At 46.2% G+C, this 18633-nt stretch overlaps 1 protein-coding gene across 1 annotated transcript in view; it reads right to left on the minus strand.

The window, feature by feature from the left end:
- Positions 1-18203, minus strand: part of LGR6 (leucine rich repeat containing G protein-coupled receptor 6) — a 141600-nt gene extending 123397 nt beyond the window's left edge. Inside the window, exon 1 of the mRNA XM_081914400.1 lies at positions 17896-18203. Within this exon, the coding sequence (XP_081770526.1) occupies positions 17896-18098 (203 nt within the window). The 5' untranslated portion in view covers positions 18099-18203. The remainder of the gene's footprint in view (positions 1-17895) is intronic.
- Positions 18204-18633: the final 430 nt, after the last annotated feature.

Genomic DNA, 18633 nt, shown 5'->3' on the forward strand with positions numbered 1-18633 from the left:
TCCTCAAGGTCAATTACTAGGTAAAGGGACCCCTGACCATTAGGTCCAGTCGTGACTGACTCTGGGGTTGCAGCGCTCATATTGCTTTATTGGCCGAGGGAGCCCGCGTACAGCTTCCACGTCATGTGGCCAGCATGACTAAGCAGCTTCTGGCGAACCAGAGCAGCGCACGGAAACGCCGTTTACCTTCCCGCTGGAACGGTAAGGACAGCTTTTAAATTGAAAAATAAATACCAAAAAACTACCACCACCAAATGAACACCTAAGGCAGAGACATTTTCATCCAGTTAGAAAATATTTTTATCCCACTCCTCCATCCAATATGATGCTAGTATGTTTCACTGTGCAGAGTAAATAGCACCACCTGCTGATGAGGGGCAGATCAGGGAAAGGGCATGGCATGAGAGGGTTAACACCCTCCTACTCTCGCACTCTGATCCCAATCTGAATTAGGTTCCTCTGTGGCCACATTTACAATACTTTTAAAAAAGCAACCCAAAACCAGTCCAACAACTGCGAGAGTGCTAATCACAGATCTCTCAACATCACATGTGGTTTGGCCCCTGAGTCAAACATACCTGGCTGCTTCAACCTTTCTTGAAAGGATTTTCCTTTTATCACTCTCACAGCTATTCTCTGAATGTCAGCAAAACAATGTTGGGGTAAGCCCTATCTGGCCAGATCCAACATGAGAGGAAGTTAAGTGTTCCAAAGGAAGGAAGACAGAGGAGTTAATGAGCCTTCCTTTTCATTAAGAGAAAATTAGTAGTAAAAGTAAAAAGCTGTTATGTGACTCTCCTCATTTTTTTAAAAATGTCAAGACTGTTTACTTAAGGGAGCAGCAATTGCTTTTGAGTGGAAAACATGAAGTATATGCACACACACATTCCTTCTCTGTGTTCTCCGTACGAAGCTGGCCCATGAAAGAAGCTTTATAGCTTGCATTTATATGGTGCGGCTTCACTGTCAGTAGTTGTAAGAAGCTATGAGTCCTGAATTCTTATTGGCTTTGCAGCAGACAAGTTGGGTTATGATAGGAGTGAGACAAAATGCTGATTCCCATCCTAGGGCAGGCCTGAGTACAGGCTCCAATTGGCCATAGAAAGAGGAAGAAGTTAGGAAAGCAGTGTTGTATAGCAGTATATGCCACCCTGAGCCCCTTGAAGGAAAGGTGGGATATAAATGCAAGAATAAATATATATAAACTGTGGACTTTGCTTGTAACAAGGGCCACTTACAGTGGGAAGAGAGACCTCCAGGGGATTGGCCCATTCCATGTCCTGGGTAACAGGAGAACCTGAGAACATAGCGTCTGATGAGACGTGGACATAAAACAGCCGACTAACCTGTTTTAGTCATTTTTAACTTGGTGGAGAAGAAATTTCTGTGTCCAGCTGCCACAAGATATATGCCTTGCCTCATCCCATGCCATCCTTTTCATGGTTCACCACCGCTAGGAGGGCACCACTGCCTGCTGATGCCTTTTGAAGGTCCGTCCCTGGAAGCTTATTGGTATTTTGTAACATTTGCAGTATTTGCATTTATTTACAAATGCGCAGGTTGAGCATATATAGAGGCACATGCTTAAACACTCCCAACAGTCCACAGCTCCCACAACTGATCTCCAGGGACACAGGCAGCACCTCCACAATATTTATAGATTCCAAAAGATAGCTCCCTGCTTCTTCTTCTGTGCCTGGGGCAGTTTTTTCCACTGAGCATACTTGAGAATAATTCCCACTGAACTCAACAGGAACTTTATCCTAAGTAAACATATTTAGGACTTGGCTGCAATTCTTAATATCTATTTATTTCTTTTAAAGAAGCAAATTTGCTGTTGCTCCCCTTATGAAGGCTCTTTCCCCCCCCATACATATATTTTTTGGAAACAAGTGACAGAACTTATCACTTGGGCACAAAGCTTTGCCTTCGCATAACCTAAGGAGATGGTAGAAATAAAGCCAGTTAAAAATATCACATGCAAGCTTTTGAATGTACCAGAACTCTTCTCCAGGCTGGATGTTAAGCAATAAACAAATACATAAATGGGGAAGGTGGAAGGGAAAAGGTATTACTGGGAATGACAGAAGCTCGTGTTTGTAACACTCTCCAGATATAATGGAGGAGGCATTTTGCAAGCTTAATCAGGTTAGATAAGTCTGCAAAGCTCCTTCTCCCTTTGAACTGTTACGAAGTACAGACACAGGGTTCCAACAAGGCCAGCAACATCTTTCTATCTCCCTGTCTCTCTCACTTTTCTTTCTCTGTTTAACATCCAGCCTGAATAAGAGTTCTGGTAAACTCAAAAGTTTGCACTCCATGTTGTCATTTTGGGTCAGCCTCCTACACACACAATGCTTGACTTATGTATCTGCCTTGGTAGTTCAGTCAGTAGAGCATGAGATTCTTAATCTCAGGGTTGTGGGTTCTAGCCCCATGTTGGGCAAAAGATTCCTGCATTGCAGGGGGTTGGACTAGATGGCCCTTGTGGTCCCTTCCAGCTCTATGATTCTATGTATAGTGGTACCTCGGTCTACGAACAGCCCTGTTAAGGAATGATTCGGACCACAAACTCCGCAAAACAGCAAGTAGGTATTAGCGAACTTTGCCCCAGAAGACAAACGGAAGCTGAATGTTGGAAGGGCACCGGTGGCGGGAGGCCTCAGTAGAGAAGGCACGCCTCGGTTTAAGAGCGGACTTCCGGAACAGATTAAGTTCGTAAACCGAGGTACCACTGTATATTTTTTTTCTAATGAACCAGCTGCTTAGGCTTTTCGACTCTTTTTTCTTTGAAGGCACCAATCATTTGTTTTCTACACGCTATACATAAAGGTAAAGGGGCCCCTGACCATTAGGTCCAGTTGCAGACAACTCTGGGGTTGCGATGCTCATCTCGCTTTACTGGCCAAGGGAGCCGACGTTTGTCCACAGACAGTTTTTCTGGGTCATGTGGCCAGCATAACTAAGTCGCTTCTGGAAAATCAGAGCAGCACATGGAAACGCCGTTTACCTTCCCGCCGGAGCAGTGCTTTCGAACTGCTAGATTGGCAGGAGCAGGGGCTGAGCAACGGGAGCTCACCCCATCGCGGGGTTCGAACCGCAGACCTTCTGATTGACAACCCCTAGGCTGTGTGGTTTAACCCACAGCGCCACCCGCGTCCCTCATGCTATATGTAGAACAACCCAAAATATGGAGAATCCATCAATAGAATGGGCAGATGGCCGAACATGACATTGTGAAACCTAGATGGCGGTACTCAGGGCATGCAGAGTGCGCTGAACCAAACCGCCTTCCCTCTCTGGAAATGATCCTCCTCCTCTCTCTCCCTCACACAATCTCACAGACACACACACCTTTCCTTAGTCAACAGGAGGTATTTCCTTTCTATTTCACTCCCATGCAGATCCTTTTTTTTCTGAAGCAGGCCGGGTCCCGACAAGATGCTGCCGCGCCTGGGCCTCGCCTTCCCTTTGAACATGGGGGAATGTTATTAATTGCCCGCCCTGGGGGAACATTCTCGGCTGGAAACTATTCAGTCTCCCTGGGGTCCCTTTGTAGTGGGACCTGCGGCTGCTCCTGCCGGGAGCCAAGAGGTTCCAAGAACGGCTCCCACACGTACAGGTGTGCCTGACTCACTCCCCCCCACCCACCCATAGGGGCTCCTTTCATTTGAAAAATCCTCTCCCTTCAAGCAGGGTTTAGGCAGCTACAGAAAAGTTCTGGGATGAAGACGGGCAGAAGAGCCAGGCAATTTTAACCGAGGGGGGGGGAGGAAGGCTCTACATTTTCCTCAGAACCCATTGTTTTTTGTCTGGGCAATGGTCCCCTATTCCATGTCATTACAAGCCATGGAAATAATGTGGGGTGCTCTGATCCTGTAGCTAACTGTTATGTTTGAATGATGGGGGGGGGAGGGGAATCCTCTGAACAACCTTGTGAGGTAAGTTATTTATTTACTTAAACTCAGATGGGTGGGGTATAAGTAATTAAATTGTTATTAGTATTAGTATTATTCGCTCAAAGAGGCCTTGGAAAAGCAATATAGTAAAATCACAGAGAGACATAAAATATTATTATTAAAATGTATCTAATAATAATAATACATTGGAGGAGTCCATTTAGTCCGATGCATGACCCACAACAGGTTATACCATGAGGTTCTTGACTGGTTTTGCTGCAACAGAGAAATACCCACAGAGTGCTCCAACAATGAACATAAGAACTGCCTTGCTGGATCACATCAAGGTCCATTTAATCCAGCATTCTGTTTCAAACAGCAGCCAGGCAAATGTCTCTGGGCACCCACAAAAGGCAAGAAGAAGACGAAGAAGAAGAAGAAGAAGAAGAAGAAGAAGAAGAAGAAGAAGAAGAAGAAGAAGAAGAAGCAGCAGCAGCAGCAGCAGCAGCAGCAGCAGCGGAGTTTGGATTTGATATCCCGCTTTATCACTACCCGAAGGAGTCTCAAAGCGGCTAACATTCTCCTTTCCCTTCCTTCCCCACAACAAACACTCTGTGAGGTGAGTGAGGCTGAGAGACTTCAGAGAAGTGTGACCTGCTCAAGGTCACCCAGCAGCTGCATGTGGAGGAGTGGGGACGCGAACCCGGTTCACCAGATTACGAGTCCACCTCTCTTAACCACTGCACTACACTGGCTCTCACTGAAAGGGACAGCCTTGCTACCCTGCAGTTTGTACTACGAGTACCTCTGTACAAGGAAGTTCCAGTCAGCTACATTGGCCAACAATCATACCTGAGGATGTAATTCAATCTAATCATACCTGAGGATGTCATTTCAGTCTAATTCATGGATTGGAGCACTTCAGTTTTTGGACTTCTATGAATTTTGAAATGTAGTTACCTCAAACAGACCAAAAGTGTATCAGAAATACATGCTTTAGGGTAAAAATGCGTATTAGGATATATAAATGGAACAAATACAATAGAAAACAATGCAATTTTTCATTCCCCCCATTAATTACAGACAGATGTGGGAACAGCACAGAAATGTATTACGAATGAGCACAGGCCCAATAGACATGGATCAGAAACAGCAATCCATACATTCCAGTCAGGGGTACCAACTCATGGCAGCTGAGCCCTTTTGCCCCCCCCCCCCCGTGCCAAAAATCAGGGGGCGGAGGAGGCAGAGCGCAGAGCTGAGTGTGGCACAACTTCAGTGGCCGACTCCTTCTCCTCCTGCTGCTACTGCAGAGGGTTCAAGCACCCCCTGCAGATGGCGGCAACAGGAAGAGGAGGAGCTATCAGCCACTGAAGCTGCACTGCCACTGCATTCGGTTCTACCCCTGGCTCCACCCAATGTCTCAAAGTTGTGGTACACCACACACACAACATCGCCCTCCTCCAATTGCCTTCGCAAGCTGGCACCTCTGATTCCAATTAATAGGTGTTGACAGACCTATCTTTGATGAGTTTGCCTCATCCTTTCTAAAAGCATCTCAGCTTTTAAATATCATCACACTGTGTGGTAGTTAATTCCATAAATTGATCCTATATTACTGATGCATCTTTCAGCACTGTTTTAAGGACTGCAACAAGGCAGTGCACATGAAGCCCTTGGAACACTTGAAAGCTCTATACAAATGTTAAAGGCAATATCATTGTTATTTTGCATGGAAAAGAACTTCTTCGAACCTCTTCTGCCTTTCATTTCCATTGCGTTCTAGCCAAATTCTAGAATTATTAGGGAAAGAGGGAGGAAGAAAACTTACTGCACCTTCCTCCCCCCACACCATATAAAATTTTATGTCGTTCAATCATCCCCCCTGTCCCCTTTTCTTTACAACAACGAAGAGCTAAGCACTCAAGCTTCTCCTTATTTTACTTGTATTTATTTCACAAAAATTGTATGCCACTTAATTTTAAAGAAAACCTCTAAGTGGTTTCCTTGTAGGGAAGTGCTCACAACTTCTTGACCATTTTAATACTATATTCTATATCATCTGTTTTGAGACAACACAAGCAGAACTACGCGCAATATTCTAAGAGCACGATCCTATGAATGTTCAATCCTATGAATATTCAAGGAAAAGCAAGTCCTGAATATTCAAGGAAAAGCTTCTGGAACAATATCTATGTACCAGCTCTGTACCCTACCTGTTACTGGAAACTATGCCAGTCCTGACTATGTACTGTCCTGACTTTGTCTCTTGCCTGACGCTTTGTTGTGGGCTCTGCTTGCTTAGCCTCTGACATTGGACTGGCCCTTGATACTGTTTGGTGTTTGGTGTTGCCACTGGCAAGTCCCCTGTTTCCTCAGGAGCCCAGTGAGAACAGGATAGGTACTCACAGCCTGTTCACAGCATACCCCATAGATCTTATAGGCTGAAACCTGGCCAGTGCTTTCTCAAAAGTTCTAACTGTGACGTCTGTAAAGATGAAACTTTCCTTTCCCTCCAAACTCTCATCAACTGAGTTTCCCTCTAGGCTCATTAACGTGTTTTGACCATGGCAATATTTCCTTCTCCAGCCTTGACTAGGTAACATATCCAACACACACACAAACACACAGAAAAACATTCAACAAACATATTTCTCCACTGAGCAACCCTAGCCGGTCCCATCCCTGTTTACTTCCACGGGCTCTTACTTTCTCCAGTGAATCAAAAACATACCGTTCAAGTTCTCCTCAGAACTTTCATAATCTATCATGTCCTTGTTTACCATCTCTCCTACACTGGTGCCATGATGACGCCGCGGCCTGTGCCAAATATGACTACATCTTCTAGCAAGCCCTACATTTCCTGAAAATATCCTGAAAATTCTGTTGCCTACCAAAAACAATGGCTCACTAGTAGGGGTGCTTACATCATGGTTTAGCATGCTCTCATTGTTTCCTATGCTTCTTTGTTGGCATTTGTCCTTTGCGTTTTCCTAAGCTACAAGACACCTGGCTCGACAGTAGTACATGTGACAAGGATCTAGGGGCCTTAGTACACCATAAGCTTATCGTGAGTCAACAGCGTGATGCAGCAGCGGAAAAAAGCTAATGCTACTCTAGGCTGCACCAACAAAAGCATAGTGTCCAGATCATGGGAAGGCAAACTAAGGCCCGGATCTGGCCCAACTGCCTCCTAAATCAGGCCCAGGGATGGTCTGGGAAGCATGTTTTTACATGAGTAGAAAGTGTCCTTTTATTTAAAATGCATCTCTGGGTTATTTGTGGGGCATAGGAATTTGTTCATTCCCCACCTCCAAAGATAGTCTGGCCCCCCACAAGGTCTGAGGGACAGTGGACCGGCCCCCTGCTGAAAAAGTTCACTGACCCATGGTCCAGATCAAGAGAACCACTCTATTCTGCCTTGGTCAGCCCCCACCTGGAGTACTGTGTCCAATTCTGGGCACCACAATTTAAGGAGGATATTGACAAGCTGGAACATGTGCAGAGAAGGGTGACCAAGAGGATCAAGGGTCTGGAAACCGAGCCTTATGAGGAACGGTTGAAGAAGTTAGGTATGTTTAGGTTGCATAAGACTGAGAGGAGTTATGATAGCCATCTTCAAATAACTTCACATGGAAGAGGGAGCATGTTTTCTCCTGCTCTAGAGGCTAGGGTCTGAACCAATGAATTCAAGTTACAAGAAAGGAGATTCTGACTAAACATCAGGAAGAAATGTCTGACTGTAAGAGCTGTTCAACCGTGGAACAATCTTCCTCAGGTGGTGGTGGACTCTCTTTCCTTCGGGGGTTTTAAGCAGAGATTGGATGGCCATCTGCCATGGATGCTTGAGTTGAGATTTCTGCATTGCATGAGGTTAGACTAGATAACTCTTGAGATCCCTTCCAACTCTACAATTCTATGATTCTGCAACATTTGAATCAGAGACCTTGTAGCACATAGTACCACCCATGTTTGCTACAGAAGATACCATGTACAAATTATGAAAGTTGAGCACATTTGCATATCTTTTCTTACTTCTGATAATTTATTTCATTTCTACACACCATTTGACTGCTAAATACACTGGGCCATATCCAACGCTGTATTTCTGCCGATGCAACAAACATCTGGGCGTGCAGTGGAACTTCCTCTTCTGTCTCCTCCAGCTGACAAAGTCAGCTCAGGAGGGTTGGGACCCCCCTGGGCAGATTTTAGTGACAGGAGAGGAAATGGAAGCCCCATACTACCAGTGGAACTATGCGTGTGGACCATACAGCACATTCAACACTTAAGAGGGCCTCCATTAGGGTTTAAACTAGATTGGACAGTGGCAAGCCCATGCTTTAGCTCATTGCTCACCATCAAACATATACAGGCCTCCTTCAGATGATCAGTTTATTGAACGTTCATCCTGCTTACACGAAGCTTATGCATAGGTTATACTATGCAGAGTCTTTATTGAGCATTGGTTTTGCAGGGTAGCTATACGACAATGAGCACTCATCCTGATTTTCTTGCATAGTGTTTAGAGGCCTTCCCATTAATTAGCTGTTCATCCAGCACTTTCCAGTGCATTTTCCCATGCCTTTCCTAACTAAAAAGCCAGTTACATATATATATTTGTATTGTTGTGCTAGGGTGAAAGAGTGCTTTAATTGTGCAAACCTAATTTTCCAGTAAGCACTTGAATAAAACCCACAAATGAGTGACAAGCTGTGTGTGTGTGTGTGTGTGTGTGTGTGTGTGTGTGTGAGAGAGAGAGAGAGAGAGAGAGAGAGAGAGAGAGAGAGAGAGAGAGAGAGAGAGATTATATTTCATGGGGAAAGGAACAGGTGTGAGGGGGATGTTGTTTTTCTCCTGGCCAGATTCTGAGACCAGTGTAAGCTACACAGGGAGAAAAGCAACTACAGGCTGGTGGTGTATAGGAAAACATGCAGGCAGAGAAGGATTTGCCACTCCCTTCCCACGTACCAGCCTCCTGCACTTTTGTTTGCCACAAGCTGCATTCCAACATATGGACTCTGGTGTTCCATTCAAAACTGCAGCAACTGTGTATGTGAATATAATCCAATATTGGAAGTATGAAAAGCCATACTTACAGGGTGCATCATTGGACTGGTTGTCACCATAGCCATTCCTCAAAGAGAAAAACAAAGGGCTCAGAACTCTCTTGCATTCCACTGCTCCCTCCAACGTTCCCACTCATAAACCATAATTTATTTCATCTCAGGGCTGCTGCTCCAGATGTCTTTTTTATTATGCGTTCATGATTATTTGCGCTCATGAGGCTTTCGGGACAGTTACACACGATCCTGCTTTTACAGTACAGTGGTACCTCAGGTTACAGACGCTTCAGGTTACAGACTCCGCTAACCCAGAAATAGTACCTCGGGTTAAGAACTTTGCTTCAGGATGAGAACAGAAATTGTGCTCCGGCAGCGCGGCAGCAGTGGGAGGCCCCATTAACTAAAGTCGCACCTCAGGTTAAGAACAGTTTCAGGTTAAGAACGGACCTCCGGAACGAATTAAGTTCTTAACCTGAGGTACCACTGTACTGTTTGTCCTTCCTGTAAGTTTTCACACTGCAAATGTTCCAGGCTTCTTCTATTATTATTTTTTGTGTCCTGCTTTCATTGCATCACCGTGCAGAAGTCCTCCAGCAGAAACACAGTGACCCCGAGGAAGCATCGCAGAACAATTAAGAAAGCTGAACGCTGTGTGGACACTCCAGTGTAAATCTCCTGATAATACACTATCATTGTGACCATGTCATGTTGCAGAATACACCGGGGGGGGGGTTGGGAACCCATCCCGAGGGGCTCTGAGTGTGCCGATCTCTTGTTTACTACACTGGGAAAAAAGGACAGGGTGGAAACTCAGGCTAGTTTGGAAATGTGAAGCCTCTCTCTTTGCCTGCTGCTTCCTAAACGTGAGCAGGTGCAGCAGAAGTGTGAGGCATGGCATTATAGACTGCCCTGTGCCCCTCCTCATTCACCCTTCGGCATCCCAAGACCTGCCAGAATAAAAAAAAACTTTAAAAAAAATTCAAAGCCAGTCTTAAATTCCTATAATCGCTAGTTAGAGCTCCTCACGCGCAGATCTAAGGGCATGAGCTCAGTGCTTGCAGTGCCCTGGGCAGATTTATAAGTTGCTTCTTCAGAAAGGGGGGGCCGAGGTGGAGAAGGAGCTGCCAGACTAGGCTTGCTGTGTTCCACTGTCCTCCACAAAGCCAGGGGGTGGGAGCAGCTGCTTCGCTATGACCTGACCAAGCCAATAATTCTGCAGAGCTCCAGACCCTTTACAACCACCTCAGTTCTCAGCCCCAGCACTGGCCAACCGTAGCTTTCCCAGCCCGAGGCTCCGCCGCATTCTTCACCAGCACTGGGCTGCTCTGGGTTTTGCACCTAGATGCTCCCTCAGTGATTTGCTTCCTTCACAGAGACTGGATGCATTTTTTCCTTATGCTAGGAGCACTTCTTTCCCGTTGAGCCAAAAATTAAAAATGATGACATCTTGCTGACATGATGTCTTTCATCTACAGCGCCATGTGTGGCTAAGAAGATCCGCGAAAAGGCTTGTCTCCACAGAAATTTGAGCTGCTTAATTAACTTTGGTTTATAGTGAAACTCAGCATTTCTGTAGCACTTCTGAGAGTTTAAACCACTTTGTCTACATTCTATTGTAATCGTCACAACAACCCTGTAAGGTTAGAATCAACCCTATTCAGGTGTGTGTGTGTGTGTGTGTGTGTGTGTATGATGTCATATGGTTAATTATATTGGCCATATCATCATTCCCTGTCACTGGAAGCTCAGGTGGCCTCAGTGGCCAGGAGTACCTTTAGGAGAAATCCCAACAATGGAACCAGAACCCTTAGTCTAACCCGGGGATGAGAGGGAGCCTCTCCCCTTGGACATATGAAAATTTCAGGGTACCTCAGTAAATGGGTCTGGATTGAAGTTTCATCTGAAGGTCCAGATGGAGGCTGATGGGCCAAAGAACATTCATTTGGCAACCTGGGAGGGGTCACCTTAGTTGATCTGCATCTTGAAGGGACACTTAACCCTTGTGAGCTTGTCCAGCAGTTGGTTTGAATGATTCAGGACACATACCCAATGGCTATGCCAAAGCATACTGTCATTTGTAATCAATCAAGTTGTGGCCAAATTAATTCCAAGATCTTGTCATGTTACTTTAGTTGCTACTACGTTAGTGCCCCTTTCTGGTTCCCATGTGTCCACCATGGAACCGATTACCTAGAGGGGTGGTGGGCTGTCCCTAAGTAGAGATCTTTAGCAGAGGCTCGTTCCATCACTTGCCAGGGATGCTCTTAACTTTGGATATCCTGTGCTGAGCAAGGAGTTGAATTAGACCAGGCATGTCCAAAGTCCGCCGGTTGATCTAATCCGGCCCCTGTGGCAGTATATGTCCTGTGATAAAATCCTAAAAAAAGCTCAGCAACTTCAATCCCCAAAAACGTTCAACAACTTCATGCACGTTCACTTCATCTGGCCCTCTTTGAAAAAAGTTTGGGTACCCCTGGATTAGACAGTCTATTACAAGACTCCTTCTGACTCTATTGGTCTAAGATTCTGAATCCCATGATTTCAATAGGAGGTTTAAGGGCATGTGCCTAGTGCAGGAGATTGCAATCCGATGCATACCTTACTTCAGATGCATGTGGGAAACTCGCGAGCAGGACCCAAGCACAGGAGGACTCTCTCCCCATCCCACAGCTGCCAGCAACACCACATTCAATTGTGACTTTAAAAATGCATGTTGCACGGCCACTCCTTCCACCAACCCCCCCACAGTACCCTTCTGCAAACCAATGTGACTCCCCTTTCATCTTCCAGGGGATCAAGGGAACTCTCTGCTGCCAGAGACAAAATGCAAGGTGGCATTTGGTGTGGCGTGACCTGCATTATACCCTTTGTGTGCCTGTCTTTCCCTAAGATGCCTAACTGCCAGCTTTAGCATGATTAGGCTGAATTCCAATGGAACATCATGGAACATGTGATTTTCTTTCTACTCACATGATGGCTTGGGGGTCTGATTGAACAGTCTTAGATCTTTCTGAATGCTAATCATGCTGTGGCAAGGCTAGATGAATGCGTTCATGGGATCCTGCCTACACAAGTACTAAATATACAAACACACCATTTTAGCAATGGAATGGTATTACCTGATCTTGATTCTGCAAGGGATGAATGTGGGGAGAATGTCTAAACTCCTTGGCTAGGAGTCCTAACAGCAAAGCACTGGCACATGTACACAACCATAGAAAGTGCTAATACCACCCACTGTTCCAACACCACTCTCACAAAAAATAGCACAAAATCTGGATTCCTAATTAATGCAGGAAACAAAGTCTTATGCAGAGCAGCAGAGGCACTCTTATTGGTCCATTATGGCTTCAGGACCAAGATGCACATACCACTTGAGCACTTTTTTACAGCCTTTTCCAATTAAATTTGAGGTCAGCAATTGGGTTAGAATGGTTGGGCCACATGTCTAATCCTGGTTTTAGCCTATTTTAAATCTGTTTATTTGTATTATTGTAATCAGATGCAATAGTTTTATTATTGCATTTTAATAATTGTTGCTGATGTATTTTAGAAACTGTAAATCACTTTTTTGTGTATGAGCCTTTTAAACAAACAAACAATCCTAATATTTAAGGGGCAGACCTTTACAAACTCAGATGGCCATCTGATACCCTCTTTCCTTGGTGAGGTGCCACATGGAAAGGACACTTAAAACCCAGGCCATCACAGAAATATGCTTGGGTATTCCTCTGAATAACATGACTTATGTATGCACACTTACTCCCAAGAAAATGTGCATATTAGGATTGCAGCTGTAATGCAAGTTCTGGAAAGAACATTATTGCTAAAAGAGGAACGTTGAGCCACATTCCTGGAATAATATGTAAACTGACTGAAATGGAGAGCAATCAGAATTGGTAAGGCATGTTTCACAAGGGAGATACAGATACCCTAATTGTTTTGGTGTGCTAAACCCTAGTATGATGCCATCCATGGTCGATGGGCTAAAAGGCAACCGATGAAGACATTATCACTTGAGTGTAGTGAGAATATTTCTGCCCCACCCTATGAAGGAATGAACGCTGCTCAGTGCTATGCTGCGTCTACCCCATAACCAACACCGGGGTTAGAGATGACAGCTTCCTGGCAATTTCTTGTGCCAAATTCCTGTCATAGTATGGTCCCAATCTGTCCCTCAACTCCAGTGCTGGGCAACAGGAGGGGCAAGTGAAAAGGTCAGAGCAAGGCCAAGCCCAAACTAACAGGCTTGTCTTGGGTGGAAGGTGCAGGTCGGTGCTATTTGCATTAGTGATCCTCCATACTGGAAGCAGAAACAGTAGAGAGAAGGGTGGCACTTGGGTTTCAGATTTGCAGGTGGGCTGCGAAATTCCAGAGACCCACAAAGAATGTCAAAGCCCTTGGAAAGCGCGTTCTCAACTGAATTCCGCTTGGAATTGCAGCAGAGTGAAGAGCCCACCCTGTTTCAGATGGGCAAGAAAGCCGATTGGGTCCAATTTTCACCGCTGCCCAGAGGGAGGGAGAGCAGGCAAGGAGAGAAAGGCAACAGGGCAGGTGAGCGCGTAAGGAGGATCAATGATGCATTCAGTTCACTGGAACTTAATATAAAAAGAGCTGGTGGCATTCACAGTACTGTGAGTTTCCTATTTATATTAGGAACTTGCCCTATACCAAGGCAGACCATTGGCCCACCTAGTCCAGTACCGTCTACTCTGATTGGCCGCAGCACTCCAGGGTTTCATCCAATCAGGGGACATTCCTGGCCCTACCTGGAGTTGCCCGTAAGTAAACCTGGAACCTTTCACAAACAAAGCCTCAAAAGAAGATGCTCTGATCAAATGGCATCTGCCTTCTGTTTAATGGCCTTATTGTACCCAACATTACTGCCTGTGCTCTTTTTGCTCAACTACTGAGAAAGCTTATAATAATGACTTGGCATTTAGATGCTGGAAACCAGCAACTGTATAAATAAGACATTTATAAAGCAGTTTGTATAAATCTATAAGCCAGACAAATCCATAAACTAGTGTAACTATTCTTCATGAATTTTTGTTGATCTACTCCATCGGTAGGGGTTGCTCTGCTGATTCACACTGCAGAGTTCTAGTCCAAGGAGGTAAAACTTGAGCAACGAGATCCACATGTGTCTAATCACGTTTGAGATCCACATGTGTCTAATCACAATCAAGTTTAAACTGGGATGCCCCTGACAGCCTGAGGTGCAGGGCTTGGGAGGGAGGGAGGAATCTATAGCACCAAGAGACACTTGGTGCTGAGACAGACTCACACTTACAATTACCAGTTACACGCAACACCTCTGAGTTTGAAATATCCATGTACATGATGGGATCCATCCACTCTTTGGAAAATGCGACAAACTCTAAGTGCACAGGAGGACAGGGAAAAAGAGCAGACAGCGAACACCTGAAAAACCTTTCTATTTGAAGGATGGCCTTGGGAGAATCTATACTTTATAAGTGCAAGGATGCGTACCACAAAGAGCTGTCAATGGCGCCACCACATGCCCAAACTAGGCAAGTGCCTACAAGAGGGATATGTTGCAAAGTGATTACTTTGCGACCCATCCTGCTGAACTCTTGAAAAGTTTTGCTCAGAAATAGGGTTAGATCAGTGTAAAGCAACAAACATTTCCAGATGCAGCAAATTTTGATGTATCCTTCTGGGTCAGGGAAAAGGAGGCTGAAATATCCCTGGAAAAGGAAAATTCCTATACATATTTATATCCCAGATGTTGCAACCTTCATGAGTACTGTTCCTTTAGCTATTACGGCCAGGAATATGTTCTTTGTGATCTTGCAATCGTGCTAGAACTGTTACAAAACTCAGTAATAGCTAAGAGGCAAATTGTACATTAGTATGTGCAACAATGCCGCAACACATTTTAAAAACTAAACTTCTTTAGGATGGAATTTAGACCAAAAGAGAAGGAGGCCATGCTTAACTCTTTCCCCACTCACTCTTTGTTTACTCCAAATTTTCCCCAAAGGTTTTTGCCTCCCGTGATTTTGAATGCATGTTTACTATTCTCCCTTGCACAGTTTAGTTCTGAGTTTACGGATGTTGATGAGGCAAACTGGGCCCAGACACCTGATGCATCTTTTACATTCCTGTCCTTGTGTCTAGATTTTGTGGCTTCTCCTATACACAGTTTATGTGTGCATAATCTACCCTGGGTGTAGGAAGGTCATTGTGATGACCTGGTGACCAACAAATGGGGCAATTGTCACTGGTCTTAATTTATAGCTGTGTGATAGTCAAGCTCTACAGTAATGCAGTGGGACAACAATAGCAGCTGTTGCTGCTGCTGCGGTGCAAACAGCTTCAAGGCAACAGGACGGAAGGGTGAAAGTGAAGATCTGGTCAAATCTAGCGTTAAGAGATTTCTCCTGGGTTTTAAAGGCAGGATGTGTGAGGATGAATTTAAAAGGCAAATTGAGTCCCCTAACAGCACTTCTCAGATAGCATCCTAGGATCAATGACATGATGAGCTGCTCAAGCAGACTACTCTGACCTAGATTTAACATCTGATGAAGGCTGGGGGCACCATGTGTTGGAGTGTGCTGTGCAAAAACAACACGCTGGTCCAGAAAAAACTCTGGTGCATCTCAAAGAAGACTGTCTCCTGGTCAGGGGGATGCATGATATGGGGTAGCTTACATGGGCACATACACTTCAGATCTTTATTCAGGCTGTGTCAGATAGCCAACTAGGAACCAACTTTCCCCTCATTAATCCACTGATCAGTAAGCCTCCTTCTGAAGGATAGCTCATGAGACTCTTAATCTCAGGGTCGTGGGCTCAAGCACCACATTGGGCTGCACTGCGAGGGGTTGGGCTAGATGACCCTCATGGGCCTTCCCAACTCTGCAATTCTATGAATGTAAGATTTCAGGTGGCATTCAACTAAATTTTACCAGAGTAGACTCATTGAAATCAATGGACATGGCCAGGTTAGGTCCATTGATTTCACTGGCTCCACTGAGTCAAACTAAGTTGAATGCCACCCTTTAACTCCTGAGCTGCAGCTACAGATCCCTCCAAATCCATTTGCTGAGTGCCTCTGGATATGAAGTGCGACGCGAGGCCAAGATCCTAGAGGGTACCATATGTGTGCGCGGCAGGGCCGACTTCAGCAGATGCGGCACTGGGGTGCAAATATCTGCCCAGCGCCCCCAAATTACCATGGATAGTGTTGGGGTGGCCGTAGCTGCGCACTGCCAGTCATCGGGTGTGTGTGTGTGCAACTCTCCCCCATGCCGCTGTGGGAGAGTGATCCCCGCAGAGGCTTCAGAGGCTTGGGAGGGAAGCTGCGCGCCCGCCAGCCATATGGTTGGAGGCGCGCAGCTTCCATCCTAAGCTTCTGCGGGGATCGCTGTCCTCCCGAGGAGGCTTGGGAGTGAAGCTGCACACCTGCCAACCTTATGGTTGGCGGTGCACAGTTGGCAGGCATGCAGGGAAAGGGGAGGCCGCTGGCAAAGCCGCACAGCTCCCCCACTTGCTGGAGCATCCCTAAGAGGCCAGTACCCTGGCGCAACACCCCACTAAGCCCTATGGGAAAGATGGCTCTGGTGTGTGGTTTACTCCAGCAAGTTCCCTTGTGCATCACGCTTCCCAATTAGCTAGGATAGCATCCCTTTGAAATGGTGGTATCTTTCTTTCCCAACTGACTCATTCCAGGGGGTCCAACAGAGTATTGCTACTTATAGGCATCTCCCACTATCACTCCTGAGGCACTAGGAAAATGGACGTTAGAGCAGCATCTTGGCTGGGTCCAGGATTTTCCTTTATAGAAGTCCATGCACACTTTCCAAAGTGTTTAGGAGACATGCACAGCAGGTGAGTTATCGCACTCACGGAAGTCGGAAAACCAGAACTCAAAGTTGAGTCCTCTGCCAGATTCTCTGCTCTAAGCACTAGGAAATACTGCCCAATATAGCACTGCTTAGTGGGGATGAGCAAACGTCAGCCCGCTTTGCCTTGTATGCCGTGTAGTTCTTTTCAACAGCCAGGCAACCTCACAAACTTCCAACATTCTCTCCTTCTATAAAAAGCAAAGCCAGGTTCTCTGCATCCCATCCTTGCTTCCATCGTGCAGGACAGTTTTGCGCTCGTTAAATTTCTGTGCCCGAATAGACAAAGTGTCTTTCACGAGCAGTCTTCCAGCTCCTCTCGTTCAAAGCGAGAGCGCCCGTCCAGCCCTGAGAGGCAAGGAAAAGAGGCGTGCAGAAAGGCAACCCCCAGAATTTCCAAGCCATCCTCCAGTCACCGATCCATGAGCAAACAAACAACTCTCCCGAGAGAAGACGTGAAACTTCTCCAATGCTACTTGGAAGCCAATCAGCAAATCTCCTTTACCTTGACTCGTTCAGGTTCACCGTACCCGGCAGAGCTGGAAAATGTTTCCCAAAGCTCACTGAACTTCCCAATTCGCTGGGAACTTCAAGCCGGATCCTGACGGTTCCAGAGCCTAAGTCAGCGTTGCCTCTTGAAATGTTTGAAAGACGGATCCCATAGCAGTTTGCAGTAATTACTCAGTATAAATACTCCATTATGCTCCCAAACAATCAGAATCAGCCCAGCAAACAAGCTCTGTCTCCTCTGATCCGTAGCAATCAAGAAGTAAAGCATGCAGAACATCACAATATAAACAGGCTTTGCAGAGGACCACAAGGGGAGTGGGCAGCAGCAGGAGGAGGGGGTGCTAGAGAAAATCGGTTCTTGTCATAATAACTGCCTGCTTTTATTATTTTTAAAAAAGTTATCATTGGTTCCAATTTGCAAGTGGAAACTTTTATTTTCAGCAAAATGTGGCCTTGAAGACACCCAGCGGACAATTCGGTGCTCCCCTGCGCACTTTCTACCACCAAGGAGGGAGAGAAAACCTCAAGGTGTGACAGTTTTGTACTTACAGGTAGGCTGTGAAGGGACTCAAGCCCCCCGGCACGGAAGAGAGAGCCAGCTCCGAGCAGTCCACTGACAGCATGATGCCATCTTCCTCGCAGTGGCACAGCGGAGGGCATGAGGGGGGCGCAGCGCCTGGTTCCAGAGACGCGACCTGGAGAGCGCCTGGAAGAGACAGGAGAAGCCACACGCAGGGCGACAGCTGCTCCATCCTGACTCCCGCGGCAGCAAGCTGCTGCTTCTCCTCCTTCACCAACACTGCCTCTCTCTGCGCGTCTCTCTCTCTGAGCTCTGCTCTGCTCAGCGCGTGGAGGGAACCGACCCAACACCTCACAGGCAGGAGGAGCACCTTCTGAATCTCCTGCGCTCCTCCTTGGCGCAGCAAAGATGCAGGCAGAGAAGGGAAGGCATTGTTGAATGATCTCGGTTATTGGGTTTCACACGGGCTGGGCTGGGCTGGGCTGGGCTGGGCTGGGCAGGGAGCGAGAGGCTCACATGGGAGGAGTTAAAGGGGAACTTTCTCCGCACTCCCTCCTTCAGGGCTGGCAGGAATTTCATTCAAAAGGAAAGGGGAAAGACCTGTTAGCAGCTCAGGAATTTGTCTGGAAACGTGGTGGTTTTTTTTTAAAGAGAGAGAGAGAAGAAGAAGAAGAAGAGAGATACTGACAGAGCCTAAAACCTCATCAGACAGCAGATGCTGGGGGATAGAGGAGTTTTGCGCCCCCCAGGCCCCTAAGCTGGCCAAG

Source organism: Podarcis melisellensis, assembly GCF_964234715.1.
Source record: "Podarcis melisellensis genome assembly, chromosome: 6".
Classification (NCBI taxonomy): domain Eukaryota; kingdom Metazoa; phylum Chordata; class Lepidosauria; order Squamata; family Lacertidae; genus Podarcis; species Podarcis melisellensis.